Raw genomic sequence first — 19,903 nt, 5'->3', positions numbered from 1 at the left:
GCGGTGTCCCAGTTCCAATGCGATGTATTTACCAGCAGGAGTAATGAAACGGGGAGAGGGGCAATTTCCGCAGCTTATTGGTGAGACCGCAATGGACTAGCGCACAGAGAGGACAGACACAAACTTTCGGACAGAGAACCAAAACGTCAATTAAATGTTTTCGGAGGTGTCCGTAGTCTCGTGTTGTTGTTTTTTTCTGCTCAGCAGCTAAACGTTACTTTGTCGCAGTTCGTTGGAAGTGATTTACTGGGCAATGGTGAAGAGGGGACAAATTTTGCGGAATTCACGTCTTTACCTGTGTTTTCTTCCTAAACTTCTTGCCGGATAGGGAGCACTGAGTTGAATCCTATTTGCACCACAAAGGTAAGACCGTTGCACGAATCTAATTTTAGCATAATGTGCTGCAGCTGAGCCCGTTGTAGTTGTGAAGCTAAGATAACGGAAACATTTCTGTAGTAGAATAGTTCGGCTACTCTCTGAGCCCACTACAGCCTATTATCGCCATTTCCCCGTCTTCGTCCCACTCGACATCATCTATATGAGGTAGAGGTGCCTTTTGATACTAAAAGGTACAACTATATATCTTCCAGGATATTTAGTGCCAAAATATCAAGCTAATACTGCTTTTATTTGTGTCTGTATCGGTCATTTGGCGATATAAGACCACTTAAAAGCATTGTTATGTGTTCTCGGTCAATTCGGACTTTATTATCTTGCTGTTTCATATTAACAGGCCAAGATGTTTGGAAGAACGTTCACTTAAAATGTTGGTTTGTCATTTTCTTCACAAAACTGTCCCTCATTAGTTTGAGCATCTTGTAAATATGAGAATCTCTCATGGTTTTCAGAAATCTTCATATATCAGTAATCATAACAGAATCCGGGTATAAAAAAAAAAAAAAAAATCATTTTTATTCCCAATAATTTAATTCCGTCTATAGCCCCAGTCCTCACCACTCAGAAACATAAACCAGGTGTAGCAGAACCAACCTGTAGAGTTGCTGCACTCAGCCAAGGTTTTATGTCTCACAGCCTTATGCTTTGTGATCCTCTAGGATTGCTTTAGTTTAGAAATAGAATCATATAATTCAGTGGTCTTTGCTGTGTTTAATGGTGTCACAACACCATGAAGACCAATCTGCAAAGAACTACCTACAGACTAGAAAAATAAATAAGTGGAATAAAAAAAAGTGCCACTCCTTGTGTGTCTGCCGTTCCAGTTGCTGCTGTCAGACCATTTCAGTTCTATAAATGCTTATATGCAAGAGTGTGATTCAGCACTAGATGATGTTTTACAAACCGCTGTAACATGTAAACCTTGGCCAGAGGCCTCTTCTTGCCCCGCTGTGCCTCTGCCCCAGTGCAGGAGCCTGCTGCTTGCCCCGCTGGCTCTTCAAAGCTGGCTAGTGAGCAGTGAATATGGCAAGGGAACAAAGGCGGCATTATTGCTGGCTGAACGTGCCGTCCAGATGTTTCGAGATCCTGCCAGCGCTGACCTCCCAAATAGGGGAGGCTGCTCCAGAGCCTAATAGTTTAATATCAGCCAGGCAAAGAGAGAGAGAGGGGAAGAGAGAAAAAGGACTTGCTCCAGGGCAGGGACCACTGGAGAGCTCACAGGAGCTGTGGGTGTTGTGCGTAGCTTGACTGGATGTGGGTTTAATCCCAAACGCCCCAGTTCTCAGATTGGTGCAAAAGTAAAAATTTGGAGTTGGAAGTAAAATTTTGAGGAAGTGCTGTGTCGGATGCCTGTTCATTTTTGTCAGTATTTTAGGTTTTTTAAGTAGATGGGCAACAATACACTTTTTTTCCAAAAACTTTACACACTAAAAAGATATCCTGCAAACTGTCTTTTAGACTCTTACTAATGTAGAATGTCACCTATAATTGCATATTCATCAACAATTATCTTAATTGCAGGCATTAGGTTTTGTTAGTGTGGACTATTGCAGCTGAAACACTGAATTACCTGAGAGGATTCTGCAGACCGTATGGAAAAAATAGTGAAAAAAGGAATACAAATTTGAAAAAGCTATTCGAAACTTCAGTTCATCTCTTTAGTTTTTCTGAAACATCAGTTTAAGGATTGCTCATGTCATCTCTGAATGTTGCAAGCACGAGTGTGCGGATGTTAAAATTATCATCCATTTCAAACACACTTGAGTTTGGGTGCATTTTGTTGAAGTGTCATTGCACAGCTGTTGCATGCTGCATAGCCATCAAGATCACAGGGCAGACGGACCCATGGCTTTCTTATCTCTTAGTCATGGCCCGTTGCTTTCTCACAGCCCAGGAATGCATACCCTGGATGTTATCAGTTTCCATTCTGGAGGATCAAGGCCTGTCTCTGGCAACAGTCTTTGCCATGTTCCGTGATGTTTACATTTGCACAGAGTATTGTATACAGGCCAGGCTGATTTATTTGTGATGAGGAACTTCTTTATCTTGCTCCCTTTGGAAATCCTTTAACATTTAACCGCAGGGGTCCGGTCCTTACCATTTATCATGTAATAATGGTATACTGTCGCCACCCAAATATGCTGTAGGCGCAGGGATTATCCTGAGCTGTAGCTCTTGATGACAATCTGGAAGAACTGAAAGGAAGGAAAAAGATTTCTCCGGTTTGTTCCAACCGAGTTGCCACCAGTGCCTCCACAATAAACCAGTGTCTGTCTCTGGCTGCTCACAGAGATCTATTTCACAACAGATCTGTTACCAATTACAGCAGCGTATAAATCGCTAGTAATTACATGTTACTCTACAGGGAGGGCAATTTGAATTAAAGTTTGGTTAGCAATAGGCAAGAAGGTTTAAGCACTTGAACAGACTGCTGTTGCTCCAGTCTGTAAGAAGTATCCCATTGTCTTTAATTAACAGCAGTGTGAGGGAGTTTTCCATGTCTTATAATAAATAAGTTACTAGTTTTCATTAGCTGCCTGAATATAAATTCCTTCAAACTTACAATGCCTAAATGTCTGTACTTCATGAATTGGCTGTATTGTTTTCCACCTTAGTGAACAATGGTCAATAATTCAGACAGGAACTAGAGTGGACCAGCATCTATTCATGGAGGTAGTGCTCGTGGAACATTAGTGTTTTCCTGTGAGATCATTTTTCTCAGCTTGGTTCAGTTGCTGCCCTACAGGCTTTCTCCTGAGTTGAGCACACTCTTGGTTTTGTTTTATTGTAATGAATGCCCATTTTGTTTTCTTCAGATACCCCCTTGTTCACTAAACTGCTCAACTGCACGATACCCAGGCCAGTTTGTGATGCTTGACGGACTCCAAAAGAAGCGGCATGTTTTTAGGCTTGTACAGTAAAAACTCCACTATGGTATTTTTTCATGATGTATGTAACTGCAGTGTGTTGGTCGTGATGGAGCCCCCACAGGAGCATATGGTAGGTTGTTTACACCAGCAGCCAGTTGAAGCCTTTTCCCTGCCAGCGAAGTGTGCTCCTGTAGGCCTGGAGAAGTGTCACCAGCAGCAGAGTGGGCGGGCGGGCAGGCTGCTCAATGCTGCTCACACACCTCACTGCTCAGAAAGGAGCACATCTTGAGTCAACAAATGAATGCAGACGCTCAAGTCATCTGGGTTTGAGGTTTTGCTGCACTTGATCATCTCTCAACTGAGCTTAAATAGAAATCACAGGAATTTAAGCCCTCCTGTGCCTCATGAAATGCTTCTCTGGCATAAGATGAGCTGCACAAATCAGGGAGCGGGCATCTCCCCAGGCTGTAGCTTTGACAGGCCAAAGGAATGGAGCTTGTAGAGCTTGGGATGGCACTCTGCCCCACACCGCTGTGCCTGTATCATCAGTTGGGTTTTCTGGGTTAATATTAATGAACATAAATGTTATGAGTCTGGACCAGAGCGAGTGACATTTGTAAATGCCCCACTGAGTCTTCTTGAGCTTGTGCAAGGAAGAGGCAATGAATCAGCTTTGTTTTAACGTTACTGCATATTAAATCTTATGTTTTGATTGAGTTTTTGCTTTTTGTACACACATTTGGAATAAAAATTATTTTTTACAGCTATTCCCAATGCCAGTGCAGTGCACAGCAGTTCATGCAGTGGTCTAAATCCCTCTGAATCATATGCCATTGGCCAAAGTGTTGTTAATGATAGTATTTTTTTTTTTAGTATTTTTTTTCTTTCTCCTTCCCCCTTCAGTGTATCCAAACATTTTTCTTGGCTGATCCACCATATCTGCTTTGCATCAAGACCCTTTTACTGTTTCCTCATCCCCATAGAGAAAGGGTTAAACAAAATGGTGACAGTGTTTTGGGTCACTGCAGAAAAATCTTGCAGTGTGCTGTGCATGTGTGTGTGACTATTTTCCTGTTCCTTTTCATTCTTCAGCCTTCAATGCCATTTAAGGGCAGTCTGAATGAAGGACGAAAGCACTTTCCAACCAGCTGTGAATACGCCAAGAATAGAGCAATCAAGAGCCAGACAACCGACAAAAGTAACATTCACGTACATACAATTTCACCAACTGTACGTATTGGATTAATACATCACAAGTGACAAGAATTTCCCTCATGGGATCAATAAAGTACATCTATCCATCTTTTAATTTTTGCATTCAACATACACTTGAAAAATTGCAGAAATGCAACATTTTTGGCTCGTCTTTGTTTTTATGTAACACTTTTGTTGTTTGGACTGTAAATCAGGCAAAACAAGCAATTGGAAGATGTCACATTGGGCTTTAGGAACTTGTGATGAGTATTTTTGACCTTTTTATGAAGTAAACAATTAATTGAGTGATGAAAAAATGGAGAGAATAATCAATAATGAAAATAATCATTAGTTGCAGCTCTGGTGGATTCCCTCTTCAAATGTTACCTTGCAGCACTGCTTAATGTCTTTAACATATTTAGAAAAGCAGTGGGTTGTGGGTAGGACAGGCTGGTGACTTTGTGAAAGTGGATAGAGAATAACGTGGGCTAGGGGAGGTGTAATTGGTGGGGGGTTGGCAAACAAAAGGTCCTTTTGACTCAGTAGTGTAGGTGCAGTGAAGGTTAGATCCATGGAGAGTGATACTAATCTGGAGAGATGCCATTCATTCCCCCTTCTGCACTCTGTCCTTGAAGAACGTTTTGAAGGATCTGTCCCTTTAAATGGGTTTTTCATACACTGTCAGTAGTTAACCTTCACGTTTTTAACATGTGCTTTTTAAGTCTGACAATCAGAGTAACCAGTTTACCTTTTCTTATTTGCATAGATGCTTTTGTCAAACTTTAAATTGCATCTATAGATTTGTCAGTGGTTATTTCTGTGGAAACAAGCTTCATGATCTTTTAATGTTTTGTTTTATTTTTATTTATCGTAGTATTTATTGGTGTAATGACTCAGTGGGCAATATTACAGTCTGTTTGTGGCTGCTCCACTCTCTTACGTTGTGATTCTGGCTCTCCTTTTTCTTCTTTAAATCACATTTTCTGTCTTCACTCTCTGTTCCTGTCCTCTCTGTGTCACTGATCCCGTCTTCCTGCTCTGTCTTCGTGGCTTCCGTGTAATTCGTTGTACAAAAGCAGGAACTGGGCTTGGGAATGTCTGCTGGCACACTCTTCTTGCACCCCCAACAGACGTGTACCTATTCATAGAGAAGAACAAAACAGTGTTATGGCCAGCTGGTCCTGGCAGGCCTGGCTGTCCATTTTCAACCAGGCAATCCTTACCTTAAGCTCCTGCTAAAATAGCCTCACTGTACCTTTTTATTTTCTGTTTACTTGACTACTTCTGTTAGGAGGTATTACCAGAGGCACAAATGTTTGCATCTTTGTACGTCTACTAATACTTTATCCTTAAAGGCAACTGAGCATTATAACCCTGGCCATCAGTACATCCTGACTAACTGTTTCCTGTTTTCCCTTTTGTTTCCTCCCCAGTGAAGTAGCCAGAGGGGCCTCAACTGCCCTGCACAGCTGGAGCCTTCAATAATGTTGGGGCCAAAACACCATAACTGGCCCCCTCATTTCTGACCCAACATGGAGCTCAAGGTTTGGGTGGATGGAGTCCAGAGGGTAGTCTGTGGGGTCACTGAGGCAACCACCTGCCAGGAAGTGGTGATTGCTCTGGCCCAGGCCATAGGTAGGTAAATTTAAATATATTAAAAATAAAGCTGGAACAAGCACACTTGAGATACAAGCCATCAACTTTAAGAACTTTATGGTATCTATTTTTTATTTTTATTTTTATCTACTGCAGTTACTATGAATCTGGCTATACTATGCATCAGTAACTAGACTAATGTCTGCACACACACACATATTTACAAAGTTTTAGCTCTTAAGAAAATTTCCCATGTCGTGTTTCTGGCTGACATTAATCAGCAGAAAACCTGCAAACACTTTTTTAAACCAATGAATTATCCGTTGATTGTGACTGTTGTGTTTAACTCTATGTTGCCTCATCATCAAAGACAAACGTTGCTTTACTGTAGTTACAGGATAATCTCACTTCCATTTTAGTTTCACCTCCATCTTAAAGTGATTTACACACATGCTCAACTAAAATATCTCTATCTTATGTAAAACTTCTGAAGTTCTTTCTTTTTTAATATAGTATTCACTTTCATTACTTTGCTGTAAGCCCAATTTTCTTCACACTTGGAGAATCCAAGAAAATACAAAGCAGTATGTGTTCATCAACCCACAACTGTAATCTTGGTATAATGCTCTCCAAAAAACCTTTTGTTAACTGAGAAGTCCTCATGAAGCAAATGAGTCTCCTGCCTACACATGAAGCTCTTGCTGAGATTCAGTGGGTCATAGTCAGAGGCTTTATTGGTACTTTCTTGGATCTAAGCGCCCCCCTCTCCCATATGGCTCCTTCAGGAACGGGGGCAGTTGAGCAGACTGTATTGACATCACTTCCCACAAAGCACAGGGTAGGAGGAGGGAAAGTCTGACTCATCCCCTTGTCTCCTGCCAAATTGAGAACGCAGCACTTCAGAGCCCCCTCCTCTACCTTTTCTATTATTAAAAACATACACCATGTTAAGTCAACATTGACATTGACACTTGTCAACTCTGGCGGTTGACAAGTGTTTCTGTCTACACACTACTACAAGTGTTGTGTCTAGGTTTCTCTAAACAGCAGTAAGTAGCTTATTTGATATAAACAATGAATCATATATAATGTGTAAGGGTTTCTCATACCCATTGAAAATAACATCCCAACACTGTAGATCTATGTAGCTTTTCTACCCTTGTGGCTAATTGTTGCTGGCACTCTGCATTTTTACTGTATGGTTGAGACTTAATGCTCTCATCTCACTTATAAAACCACTGGAAGCTGTTTTCAGAAACCAATAAGACAAGCTGGTTGAAATTTTGACTTTTTAACTTTTAAGTAGAAAAATGATGAAACATGATTCCAATGGATGATAATGTTTTTCTGCATCTGCTTAATATTTAAGAAGACACTTCTTTGTTGACATGTTATCCTACCAGGATACCAAATTGTTTGAAGCAGTTTTAAATAAAAGTCAAAATCATTGCAGTGTACAAGCATGAGAATCAGTTTTAAGTCACTTTTTTTTTTCCAAAGTGTGTTGTTCTGTTGTGATGTTTACAGGTCGCACTGGGAGATACACTCTGGTAGAAAAATGGCGAGACACAGAGCGTCACCTAGCCCCTCATGAGAGCCCTGTAGCTTCCTTGAACACCTGGGGCCAGTACGCTGGTGATGTACAGCTGATCCTGCATCGCACTGGCCCCTCCCTGACTGAACGACCCCCATCAGAAGGACCCACTCTCAGGGGGCCTGAGCGCGGGCTGCACCGACAGAGCCTCCCCCCCCTCGCCAAGCTTCGTCATCCCAACGATCGCTCCCTCCGCCGACGTGAACCACGCCGCAAGTCTCTCACGTTCACCGGTGCACCCAGAGGCCTTAGGGAAATCCTGAGCGGGGGGCGGATCGGGGAGGCTGAAGCCAAGCGAAGATTTCTCCTGGGAAATGGTGGGAATCACCACCATGGAGGACCAGCCATCGGGAGCGCATCTCCTGGCCTGTGGGCCTGTCGCATGGAAGATCTGGTCAGACTGGTCGGTATACAGAGAGAGACTCTCAATGTGCTAGAGAAGAAGCTGGAGGCCTATGAGGCTGAGCTGCAGGCCTCGGCTGAGGGAAGGGGAGTGCGAAGTGGAGGGTGTATTGGGGACCCAGGTGCAGGGCTGATAGAAGAGATCCTGAGGCTGGAGAAGCACCTGAGGAAGAATGAGGTGGAAATGGAGGAGGAGGAGTTTTGGGCCACTGAGCTGCAGATTGAGCTAGAAAGTGAGAGACAGCTGGAGGAAAGACTACAGGAGCTACAAGGACGCCTGCAGAGCTGTGAACTGGAAATTGAAGAAAAGCTGGCAATGGTACAGGTGTGCTATCTGTGGGAGATTTTTGGGATAAAAAAATTTATTTTTATAGCAAGTTTTGGGAGAAGAAATATAACCAGCCAAGCATCAAAGTTGTTTCTTCTCAATCAAGGTTGTTTAGCTATTAGCAGCCGTCCTACTGACGTTTGTATATTTTAGTATGTTGTGTTCTTCTTTTTCCTTAGCTGTTTGTCTCATTCTCTCGTCAGGGTGTGGCGGCCGGTCTGGAAGAGGAGCGGCTGCAAAGGGAGCGGCAGGAGACCCAGTGGGTCAGTGAGGCAGAGGCTCGGGCTCAGGTCCTCAGGGTTAAAGCAGAGCTAAAAGCTCAGGAGAGACAGGCTGTCCAGCTGGAGAGCAGCTGCAGAGCTGTTGACAGGTCACTTGGACAAAGCAGCAAAAAGCTGCAGGTGAGATCCATTCAAGCACCTATTTTTCTCTACCCTGATCTTTAAAAAGAAATTATGCTACAGTGTGATGTAGTGATAAGGAAGACCATCCTTCAACAAGAATGCATAAGCATCTGTCTGTTTTTTACTGTGATTAGTTTTATATTGTTTGGAATCAGGAGAATACCACAAAAAATAAGCGGATAAAACATATACATTTGTGTCTGATTTGTTAGCTAACTGGAGTGCTACAGTTAGAATAATTATAATGCTTATGAAGGGGTTTTTCAGAGTGACAAATAATGTGAGAAATGGTTTAATAAACATAACTGTGACTTATGATACAATATTTTAGTTGGGACTGTGCCTTGAGTAGTCACGCTCTCTCCCACACACATTACCATTTAGGAGGTGGTGTTAGTGAAACAAATTGATGATAAACAGAATGATCATGTTCATGTCAGCACAAGACACCCAACATGTTTTTATGTTGCATGGACATTAAAAATACTCAAACACAGTTTCATATAATCTGAGCCTGCAGGAGTCAGTTTTGAGCTGCTGGTAATGCTCTACTGTTTCCTGAGGAATCACTTTCTCTTTCTCGCTGTTTCGTTGAAGGACATGCAGCACGAGCTGGAGCAGCTGACCAAGGAGCTGAGGCAAGTTAACCTGCAGCAGTTCATCAAGCAGACAGGCACCAAAGTCACAGTGCTGCCAGCTGAACCCTCTGAGGATGAAAGTAGCCACAACAGTCATGGTATAGGTAATGTAATTTTGTTATAGACTTTAAATGTTTTTTTTTTTTCTTCTGGGGAATATCCTTTGGTGTTAAAGATTTATATATATACATACACACACACACATATATATATATATATATGTATATATATATATATATGTGTGTGTGTGTGTGTGTGTTTAACACCAAAGGATATTCCCAAGTCAAGTCTAACTGATCTGAACTGATCTGACCCAAGAGAGAAATCACAACCTAATTGTATGTCAAAGTAGGCTGTGTGTGAGGAACACGTTACTCTTGGTTGCCATTATTCACACAGGCAATGACTTGCTTATTTTTATTGAAGTGCATCAGTAAAGTCATTCTGTTCCATCAGGGTGCTTATTATTTTTTTACCTCATGTCTTGACAGCCTGCTGAGAGAAAATGACTTAGCTCAGTGTTCAAGTGTGTGTGAGTGAGTATAAGATTGTGATAGAGAAAATGGGGAGGGGGCAGGGGGTAGTATTAGTTTTTACCCACTCCAGTGGCAGTTATAGTCTCCATGCCAACAGCTGCCTGGATACAGGCAGACCTGGCGTCATTCATTCACTGTACTTTCTCTCTGTCTATCCTTCACACTCCCTCCATCACGCTGTCCCCCTATCACATGCTCAGCAGTTTCTGTGATGGGATCATTGGACCAAAGCTCTGTCATCCTACAGGAGACTAGCAGAGAGCTGGCACATTAACTAAGAGCACTGAATAATGGGAGAGCAGTCACAATGGAACAGAGACTATCCACATCAACTATCTGCTAGCTGCTTATTAAAAACTTTATAGTAATATAGTACTACACCCTAATTAGTCATGAATACTAATTAAGACTGGCTGTCAGAAACAAGTTTGAGGTGAGACTAGAGCAGTGCATGTGTTGTAACTAGAGACATAACCACCAGCTTGTAAAATTACACTTACAAGCAAAGAGCTGGATATCCAAACAAAGTTAATAGGCTGAAACAGAAATGTGAAAACATAAAAAAATAAACCAGCAAACACAGAAATAAATGTATAAATCCAAATGTACGAGCATAAACATTAAGTTAAGGCTCTATTTCTGAGTACAGCTATGAATAATTTTGTTTTCCACTTGCCCATTGCTTTAAAAATGCATGTTAATTTAAAAAAAAACATTTTTATTGTGTAAATACTGTACATTGTATTTCATGTTTGACCTGAATTTGAGAAAACAAATGTTTGTTCCAATCCACTCCTAAATGAATTTCATGGCTTACACAGAGAAGCAAATGGAATTGTAACAGTAATAGTAAATAACACAACAGTGAACACAGTCTCAATCAAACTTTAATATTTGACCTCTTCCTAGAGATTTTTCTTACTACATGAAACGTTCTTCATCATTGCATCATTTAGAGTAGTGGGGCTCTTTCTTAAGCTTCATGGTAATGGTTTTCAATTATGACAAGTAATGAATTGAGTGTTCATGTCCTTCTAGTAACCTTCCATTTCATGTGTGTAAAATCAGTGAGAGCTTTGGTGCTGGGCCATAAAATTCACTGCATCTGTTGATTTGCTGCACGGCTCAACAGTGCCCCCTGGTGGCACCATAGCAGGGAGAGTATTTTTTAACCAGGGAATTTATTGGTACTTTTTAGGAATTGAGGTGCACATATGAAAAAAACGGTAAATGCAATATGCTGAAACTTTGTGTGAAAATGTTATTCTAATTCTTTTGCACCAAACTTTGAAATACATTTAAGCACAAAAGTTTGCTCTTGACCTTTGAAACCTTTTCCACAGATTTCTACCAGATCTTCTTGTCTACATCAGTGAATTGAGTTTACTCAGCTCTCACATGCCACAAATGAGAAATGTTTTTTTCAGTCAAATTTTAAAATATACTTACATCAGAGTATTTTCTTTAAATTTTCTTTCATTTACATGTTTTCTTCTCAGATTTAGTTCCACTCTCTGGCTCATTGAAGCGCCCCGTGTCGTCCCACCCGATGTCCAGTCACCTCCGGGTCCTCCACAGCCCTCTCAGTTCTGGCCTGAACCCAGAGGGGATCTATGTGTGAGACAGTTCTGAATGGAAGAAAAACACATGTTCTGTCTCCCCCCAAGAGCCAATTTCACCCCAGAACCCATTTATATGCGGATGTCTTAGTACAGGATACCTCAGTAGCACACTACTATGCACTGTTGTTTCAATGACCTGGAGGCAGCCTTTAGTATGAAGACTCAAATAGTTAAGGAACGATGTTGAAATGGAAGTCATGGAGCACTTGGTGGTCATGAAAGATAGTTAGAAGTTATGGCATGAAGAAAAAAACACAGCAGCATGGTCTGAACATGTCAGGCTGTTGTGGACTTCTTTCATAAACATATCCACTTAATGTACTTTTATTCTCACTTTAGTACCTGCTGAATGATTTGTATTGTTTTCTCACAAGCATCATGATTCAAAACTATTGCCTTTTGAACAGTATTCTTGAGAATCTTGGTATGTGAACCTATGAACTCTATATCTTTGATATCGTATGTCATTCCTGCAGTGAATACATTTTACCTGCCATAACGACTGGTTCTTATATAAGTAATGAAGGATCCACTTGTGTCTGTAGTGAAACTATGTCTAGAATCTCGCAGAATCTATTCCTCTAGCTCTGAATGTCTGTTCATGTTAAAACTATGCACAAATGGTTAATAGTTTTGTTACTGAAGAATGTTACTGTCTGTATGTACCAAAATGATGGCTTAGTGTAAATGTTTTCTTACTTTTCAGCTTTATCTAGTGAATTATTATATTTTATTACGAAGCGGTGCATTCACAGTTAGGAAAATGCAGAGCCCTCATTCCTGCAGTAATAGCTGCACAATGAAACAGTGTTAATTATCCTCTTAAGCTGTTTTTTGTTGTTAAATGACTACACAGAATATTTTTGCCAAACGTATTATGCTTGTTTCTCTGTAAGGATTGGTGGCCAAAGATTAGCAGGTCTTGTTGCATGATTGTGCTCTTAATATAGCCATGTGAGGATGTGCAGAGCACCCACAGTACAGTAAATCAGTGAGTCAAACCTAAAAATGGTGGCATGTATTAATACAGTGGATAGCTACAGCTACAGTGTGTATGTGTGTGAATGAACCAGTGATTAAAGATACATGTATGAATGAGTCAGAACAGCCAAGATTTGAAACCCCTGTAGGTTGTAGTTCAGCTGCTAATCACATCAAAGTGCCTTATATTCATTCCACAGTTGGTGTATTCAAGTAACGTACAGTAGAGCTTTAGCAAAAAAATTTAAAGCAATGATCATAGTCAGTTTAGTTACAGCATTGATAGATGTGTTAGTGCCACATTGCACAGGGGGAATGGCAATAGAGTGGCAACAAACAGGAAACTATTATTATCACTTATCTAACAGTGTTTTGTAGAAATGTCAGTGGAAAGAACATTAGTGAGAGTGCTTTCCACCTTGCTACTGTATTATTGTCACCATGATACTATGTGCTGTAAAATGCATTTACATTTAATCTGATTTTATTTCTTGTCATGCAACACATACTGTATACTGTAGTTTGGATCAGAAGCACTGTCAACCAGGAATAAGTAGTTGATGTGATACTGAGGGAAAGTCCACCCTGTAACATTCTGTGTCTATAAAAACATGCAAAACATCATCACTACAGCGATGTCTCTTCAGTTTAAAGAGAGACCTGTTTTTCAATTCTTAGGTTCAAAATAACCTGTGATAATCTGTATTTTGAGGTGGATTTTCCCTTTAAGAAACCACTTGTGTGTATTTTTCCACCCTGGGATGAGGTGTAGCTGTTGTCACTGTTTACAACTGTATTTGTTCTAGAGAACTCTTAAGATGTTGACTGTACATAACCTGTTCTTATTTTTATTTTTTCCTGCCTTAACATACTGCAAAGTGTTGACAGATGTATGGCTGTTACCTGGCTGCTGATATGACTTGGATTGCATGATTCAATAAACCATCTGACAAAACTAGATGTGTCATAACTGGTGCTCATGGTAACTGCAAGTATTCGCCTGTGGATGTAAATGAGAATGAATTTGTACTGTAGTGTACATTATGAGCTGTGAATGTTTTCCAAGCTTTTCACCAGTAGATGGCGACATTTACTCAGTAATGGTAGTGGCATGGACACAACATGGCTGGAAGAGAATTAAAAAGAGATCACTTTTTTCCCTCAGAAGAATTAAGTGATAAGAAATGTTGTCAGTGTATAAAATGCATATTCATCATGACTTCATATGAGGTTTCTAAGAGGATGATTTCAAGAAAATAAAGGCAAAAATACATTTGCTTAAACTTTCAGAGTTGTTCTATGGTGAATGAAAATTCTGAAGGAACCTTATTGTGAAAAACTGAAATTTAAGAGTGTTGTTGGAAATGGGAGGACTTGTTCTTATCACTTCACTGTGATTTCACTGATAACGGCTGCATCAAAGCAATATGCATTCTTTTCCCAAATCCTGAAAGGCATAAGTTGGCACTAATTGGATTTACATGTTGCCAAGATTGCTAGAAAGCACAAAATCAGGAGCAATGATATTATTCATAAAGATCAAAATAATATTGCACTAAGCCAGTTAATGGTAACAACAAAGACTGGATTTGATCCTGCTTAAGGCTTTTGACTCGATGGAGGCCCCCTGTTTTTCATCAGCCTGTACAGACTGGGAGTAATCTCTCTTCATCATCCTTTATCACATGACATTTGTTTAAAGCCTGGGCTTACTGTACATTCCTCTGTGGTGACCTGTCAGCTGATTATGTGTTAGTAACAATACATTTCATCTACTGGCCTTCCAGTATTGTTCTGTCATGAGTGCTGCCAGTAATATTGTAATTCTAAGCTGTCTTTTGTATGCATAACCTGCTGTGTTACAGTGTGTGTTGTTTCCCATGACCTAAAAATCACACTTAGGTATTTGTTGAAACAGATTCACAAATGTTGTTGTTGTTGTTGAATGTTGAAGTTGTACTGCACTTTATGAAGTGAGATTGTGAACATGCACAGAATTTGTGTTAAATAAGAAGAAGCCTGCAGAGTTTAGTTTTGATATTTATTTTACAACTCATCAGCAATAATTTAGAACAGCATATGTGTAAAGCATTAACGAAATGTGCAACAGTTGCTCAGTTAAATCTTTTTAAAAAATCCATAGACTTCTACAACATTGACATAGACATGTATACTTAATGATATATTCACAAAAACTATTTACAGACACACATGCCACTTTATATAACAGTTGATAACAGATTTGAGGCAAAACCAGCTGAAGAAAACTACAAAAGCAATGTCATGTATGCAAAATACCATGAAAATCATCTGTTTATTCAGTCACATGTGAAACTTAAAAAAGCTGAACAACACTACACTTGCAGGAATTAATCTCTTAGAAAACAGGCCAAGATAAAGTTCCTAAAACAGCAGTGATCATAACTGATGGTCACGTGACCACAGTATCTTTCCCACCTTTGTCAAATATTTGAAAAGCGAGGCTTTACATAATGATAGAATATAACACAGAATCAGGGATAGTCTGGCATGTAATTGGGTCTAGGGGTTTTCAAATCTGATTATGATGTGTCGTATGAAATGAGCCTAGTTTTCTTAAAATTGTGAATGAAATCATCACAAAGAATGTGGTGTCTCTGCTCCCCCTTGTAAAATAAAATTTTTAAACACTTTTCTTAAACTTCAAAATAACTCAATGCAATAAAAAGGTTCAAAGAGAACTACAGTGATTGACTTTCAAAATGATAAGGTGACGGTTTGGGTGGGAGGGGGTTTGGGGGGTGTCAAAGCAGAAAAAGTGCACTTTACATCTCAAAGAGTAAAGATCCTAGGTACAAACTTTTTAACAGCTGGGAAAATACAGGTACATTCAATATCAAAGATCTATAAGGTGCTATCCTACAATGTTTCCTGGAGGTACAGGAGGTCACTGCATCTTTGCAGAAATGCCTCATTCAGGGGGATGCACTATATGCTGGTCAAGCAGCCCCCTTGTGAATGAAAGGTTTCATCTTTATGATTGTTTTTTTTTTCTTTTCTCACAACAACAAACAGATAAAGGAAACCAGAGCAAACTGTAAAGATGAGATGAGGGAAATCCGGCATAATACCTGTCCATTTATCTCATTATCATCAATGTGCGATTGTTAGAGTAGCTGATTTATGTATTTGTTGTTAATGATTGGGGGGGGGGGGGGGGGGGGGGGGTTACCATTCATTTCCTCTCAGGAAGGACAATGTGCCTCCCAATAAGCCTATCCCATGCAAAGTTGGGAATGAGGTACTGTAGGCGTTACACTTCCAGGAGCACTTCTTTTATAGGCCCATTTAGTGCACATTTACATGTTAATGAACCACACTGTCTCCCAGGTAATAATATTTACAGTCAGCCAAGCTTTTAATAACCTTGGCAGAGGTCAGTTGCAACTTCATACATCCAAAGAGACTCGCTGATTGGGATATTGCGCACTATCGTAGTACTCAAAGTTTTGGCACCAATGCTGCCATTTCAAAATACTTTTATCAAAGAGGATAAAAAACTAAATCCAGCACAACACAGCCGTGTACTAGCGTCAATCATTGTCGATAATCATTCAGATTGATTAATCTAGCATGAGTGCAAAAGGCACACGCCGTCACAACTGTCCCCTGTTTCCAAGATCTTGTACGAGAAACTCCTCTGTGAAACCTCGTTTTAAAACTAGCCTAATTTAAAAAATAAAATACATAAATTTCTCAGCAGAATGCACAGAAAGGTAACACAGACAAATTAGCTCGTTTGACAAGCAGAAAACTGATCATGTGGGGTGCTCTTGTTCTCCTGGGGCGTATCAGCTACGTCACCCTCCCCGTCGTCACTCGCGAGACTTTCCTCGCGCTCCTCAGGTGAGCCTTCCTCAGCCTCGTGTGGCTCGTCGCTGTCTGGAGAGTGGGAGTCCTTGGACTGAGAAGAGGCTCCGAAGTGCGCAGACAAGCCGGGGAAGGCGGCGGCAGCGGCTGCGGCCGCCGCTGCTGACGCATGTGCAGGGTATAGCCAGGGGAATGGGGACGCAAGAGCGGCCGCCGCCGGGTACATGTACTTTTCAATGTTGCTTTTATCGAATAAAGGCATATAAGACGCCGCGGCAGAGGGGTTGATGAAGTAGAAAGGCATGCAAATCGGTGTCTGCTGTCCCACACTGCTTATTCCCATCAAAGAGTTCATTAACGCCAGATCAGGCCTGGTGGGATCCGCGCCCCCTAACCCGTTCCCAGGCCAGTTCATCTTTGGTTTCTTGGCAGCGCGTTCATCTCCAAACTCTTGCTTGATCTTCACCGCCTTTTGTCCCTGCGCCTTATTGCGCTCACATTCTTTATCTTTGCCGTCGCTCTTTTCAGCCTCTCCCCCGTATCCACTGTCCGTGTCTGTGTCGTTCTCGTTAAGCTCCCCGCCTTGGGTCCTCTGGATGACCGGGACGCAGTTGGCCTGGCTGTCAGCTTTCTGCCCATCCTGTGCGTCCCCGGCGGGTAGCTGGTGCTGGAGCAGCGGCGGCGCGCCGGGCTGGAACTGCGCCAACACCTTGTGAAGGTGGTTGATGAGCTGCGCACACCTCTGCTCTCGCGTCGTCCAGTTCTCAAACTGACTCAGGTACTGCAGGACCTCTTTGGCACAGGCCTGGAACCCGGAGTGGAACGCGTCCAGATCCGCACGAATGGAAGATTTCATCGACCGGTCCCCTGCGAAAAATGCAGTTCAAAGATTAACAGAGCGTTCTTCTCTAAGGTGTATCTCATTATAAGTCAATGACAACAACAGGCGGACGCCTATCAGCAGCATGTCTGCATACTAGCAAAGTGAACAGATCCTCTTACATGTAAATCTGTGAAACAAGGACTTTAATTTCTCTGTTGGGATCCTAAAAATGCGCATTATCCTCTACGTGCATTGTATCTGTTTAATTCATGGACATTTTCTGCTACTGCAAACAGACGTTCTGTGTAAACTTTCATGTAGTCCCACCAGTTTAGTAACGCAACCCATCAAGAGGCGCGCTTTCTCACAAAACTTGTTTATCACCCTCATGACTGTTCATCTTACCATTCTGCAAAGCAATAATCTTTTGGTGCTGCTGCTCAGTGACAGCAGTCAGCGCGTTTAAATGTTTCAATGTTAACTCCAGGACAACTGCTTTCTCCAAATGCCCGAGCGTCTATGGAGAAAAAAAGAAAAACAACAAAGGTTCGGTTGGCTGTTCGCGACATCTCTGTCATGTAAAAAACAAACCAAAAAAAAAAAAACAAAAAAAAAAAACCTTAGGATCGTTAAACACGTAAAAACTTTTTGTAATTTCGTGATCTCACCGACAGCTTCAGATGCTCGGGCAACAAATCCTTCAGCTGCCCAATACATTCGTTGATTCTGTCTCTCCTCTTCTTCTCTATCAACCGGTGTGGTAACTTGTACGCGTCCTGCCGGGCAAAAACACAAAGCGTTTACTGTGTTAAAACAGAAATATAGAAGTATATAAAAAGTTGTAGCACGCGACATATGAAATGTGTGCAAGTTTAATAAGCACGCGAATGTTGGTTAATCAAAACAGTCAACTAGATTTTTAGGATTTCTATAAGAAGCCGCGTTCACCTTCCCACCATCCTCTCGTTTTATTCCTCTTTTGGATTTGCACATGTAGAGAGAGGGGTAATCCACCCTGAAGTAAAGAGGAAAGTGTCCGATTATTCACCGGGCTGTCACAACAGTTTATTAGACAGAGTTAGACAGAGTTTGCCAAAAGCGACACTCACCCCAAGAAATCTGCGTGCTCCATGAACTGCCTGTCCTGTAAATGCGGTATTCTTTCATCCATCTCTTCTCCGCTGCTGGTTATCCGCTCCTGAGCTTCTTTGGGGAATGTTTGTTATTCTGCGATCCACACACACGGACGGCTGAGGGGAGATGATGCACGGTGCGTGTCCTCCAGTGGAGCTGCGCTTCAGACTGATGTCTATAGTTCCCTGAGCTGCCACTTTGCAAAGCCGTCGGTGCTGTGGTTAGAGCGCACGCGCGCCTCCGGTGGGGGAACAGCTTCCGACTCACGTGTAGCCTGCACCAGCACAAAGTCCGGTAATTAGACCTTCTGTGTGTTACAGCCGCCGTTCCTATAGCGATGTAGTCCAAACGATTTTGACCAGGTTGCTGAAACGTGATTCGTGCGCGGAATGTGGCGGAGGGAAAAGCGCACGAGCGTAGGGACAGACAGAGAGACAGACAGATCCACAGAAGCATTAGTTGACTACAGCAGCGTTTTGTGCATCTGACATTATTGGTCTCTAAAACTTCGTAGCTCGAGCTTGTGTTGCTGTAACAAGTGGAATACAGGCTGATACGTGGGGTTGTTCTTATGTGACAAATAATTAGTGAAACGAACAAACTTGCAAATTCCCGATCTTTCCAAAACCAAATAACACCCACGCTCATCTCTGGTGAAAACACGGAGGTTAATGTGAAGTAAACACAGAGCGTAAACATGGGGCGACCTCTTAGTAACGCGTGTGCGCATGCCCGCGAGCGCATTCGTGCGCGCCTGCCACTGTGTTGTTGCCCGGAGCAGAGCAGGGTAACCTACTCATACATCTCCAGGCGTCCAAAGCTGCGTTGTCAGTAACCATGGCACCGACCCAGCTGTGTGCTCAAACACGTGCATCTCGGGTTCTTTATTAATCTCAGCATGGGCGCTGCTCTCCCACCTTCATCCGAGTGTCTTTGTCTAATAATAAAATAATCATAGAGCCAATAATGATAATGTGACAAAGACTAGCGGGATAATTGCTAATTGAAGTTTTGTGACATACTTTTGATTTATCTGATCCCCCAAAATAATTAAGAATAATCAGATTTCCCAAAAATAATTAAAAGTCACTCAATTCATGATGGGTTTTTATATGTTCTCTAATGACAAGAGCAAACAAGGTCTGGACAGTTATTACAGGAGTTATTACAAATTACAAAAAATGTACACACGTCTCCAGGAAGTTAATCTGATACTAGGTGACACCTGTTACCCTCTCATGAACATTAAAGTGTTCAAAAACATCCAAATCTGAGCCCCTGTAATGCCCTCACATGCCTTATGATCACATTACTTCTTCCTGTAAGTCATGTGACTTTTTCTGGCTGGCAGCATATGGCTCTCTTGTGTAACAGTGCTGACAAAGAATGATCCAATCACTCCGGATCTCAAATGAAGTGTGACCTCCTCTGCGCTGGTTTTTCATTAACTCATACCTGCTGATTTACCGCTGTACTTTCCCTTTCTTGTCTTAAATGTGACTAAAAGTGAAATTGTCTCACTGTCGTATGTTGGAG

The 19,903-nt window shown here is 41.6% G+C and overlaps 2 protein-coding genes across 5 annotated transcripts; one reads left to right on the top strand and one right to left on the bottom strand.

Moving 5' to 3' along the window:
• On the top strand, positions 1–13,519 carry LOC108875346 (ras association domain-containing protein 8). 4 transcript variants are annotated; one of them, XM_018664201.2, is made up of 6 exons: positions 1–363; positions 5,894–6,095; positions 7,584–8,371; positions 8,584–8,781; positions 9,382–9,526; positions 11,458–13,519. In XM_018664201.2, exons 2-6 carry the CDS (start codon positions 5,993–5,995, stop codon positions 11,577–11,579), a joined length of 1,356 nt encoding a protein of 451 aa, XP_018519717.1. In that variant the 5' UTR covers positions 1–363; positions 5,894–5,992; the 3' UTR covers positions 11,580–13,519. The 4 variants fall into 4 exon arrangements, with proteins under 4 accessions (XP_018519717.1, XP_018519718.1, XP_018519715.1 ...); XM_018664202.2 differs by having other exon boundaries at positions 7,584–8,377; positions 9,382–9,520; XM_018664199.2 differs by having other exon boundaries at positions 7,584–8,377.
• A 1,069-nt stretch (positions 13,520–14,588) lies between these two features.
• bhlhe41 (basic helix-loop-helix family, member e41) lies at positions 14,589–19,402 on the bottom strand. The gene is made up of 5 exons (XM_018664204.2): positions 18,343–19,402; positions 18,182–18,248; positions 17,902–18,009; positions 17,639–17,750; positions 14,589–17,277 (listed from the first exon to the last, which is right to left on the bottom strand). The coding sequence occupies exons 1-5, from the start codon at positions 18,402–18,404 to the stop codon at positions 16,331–16,333; spliced, it is 1,296 nt and encodes a 431-aa protein (XP_018519720.1). The 5' UTR covers positions 18,405–19,402; the 3' UTR covers positions 14,589–16,330.
• Positions 19,403–19,903: the final 501 nt, after the last annotated feature.

Source organism: Lates calcarifer, linkage group LG10 (genome assembly GCF_001640805.2).
Source record: "Lates calcarifer isolate ASB-BC8 linkage group LG10, TLL_Latcal_v3, whole genome shotgun sequence".
In the NCBI taxonomy this organism is placed as follows: domain Eukaryota; kingdom Metazoa; phylum Chordata; class Actinopteri; family Centropomidae; genus Lates; species Lates calcarifer.
This window is presented reverse-complemented; position numbering and strand designations above follow the sequence as displayed.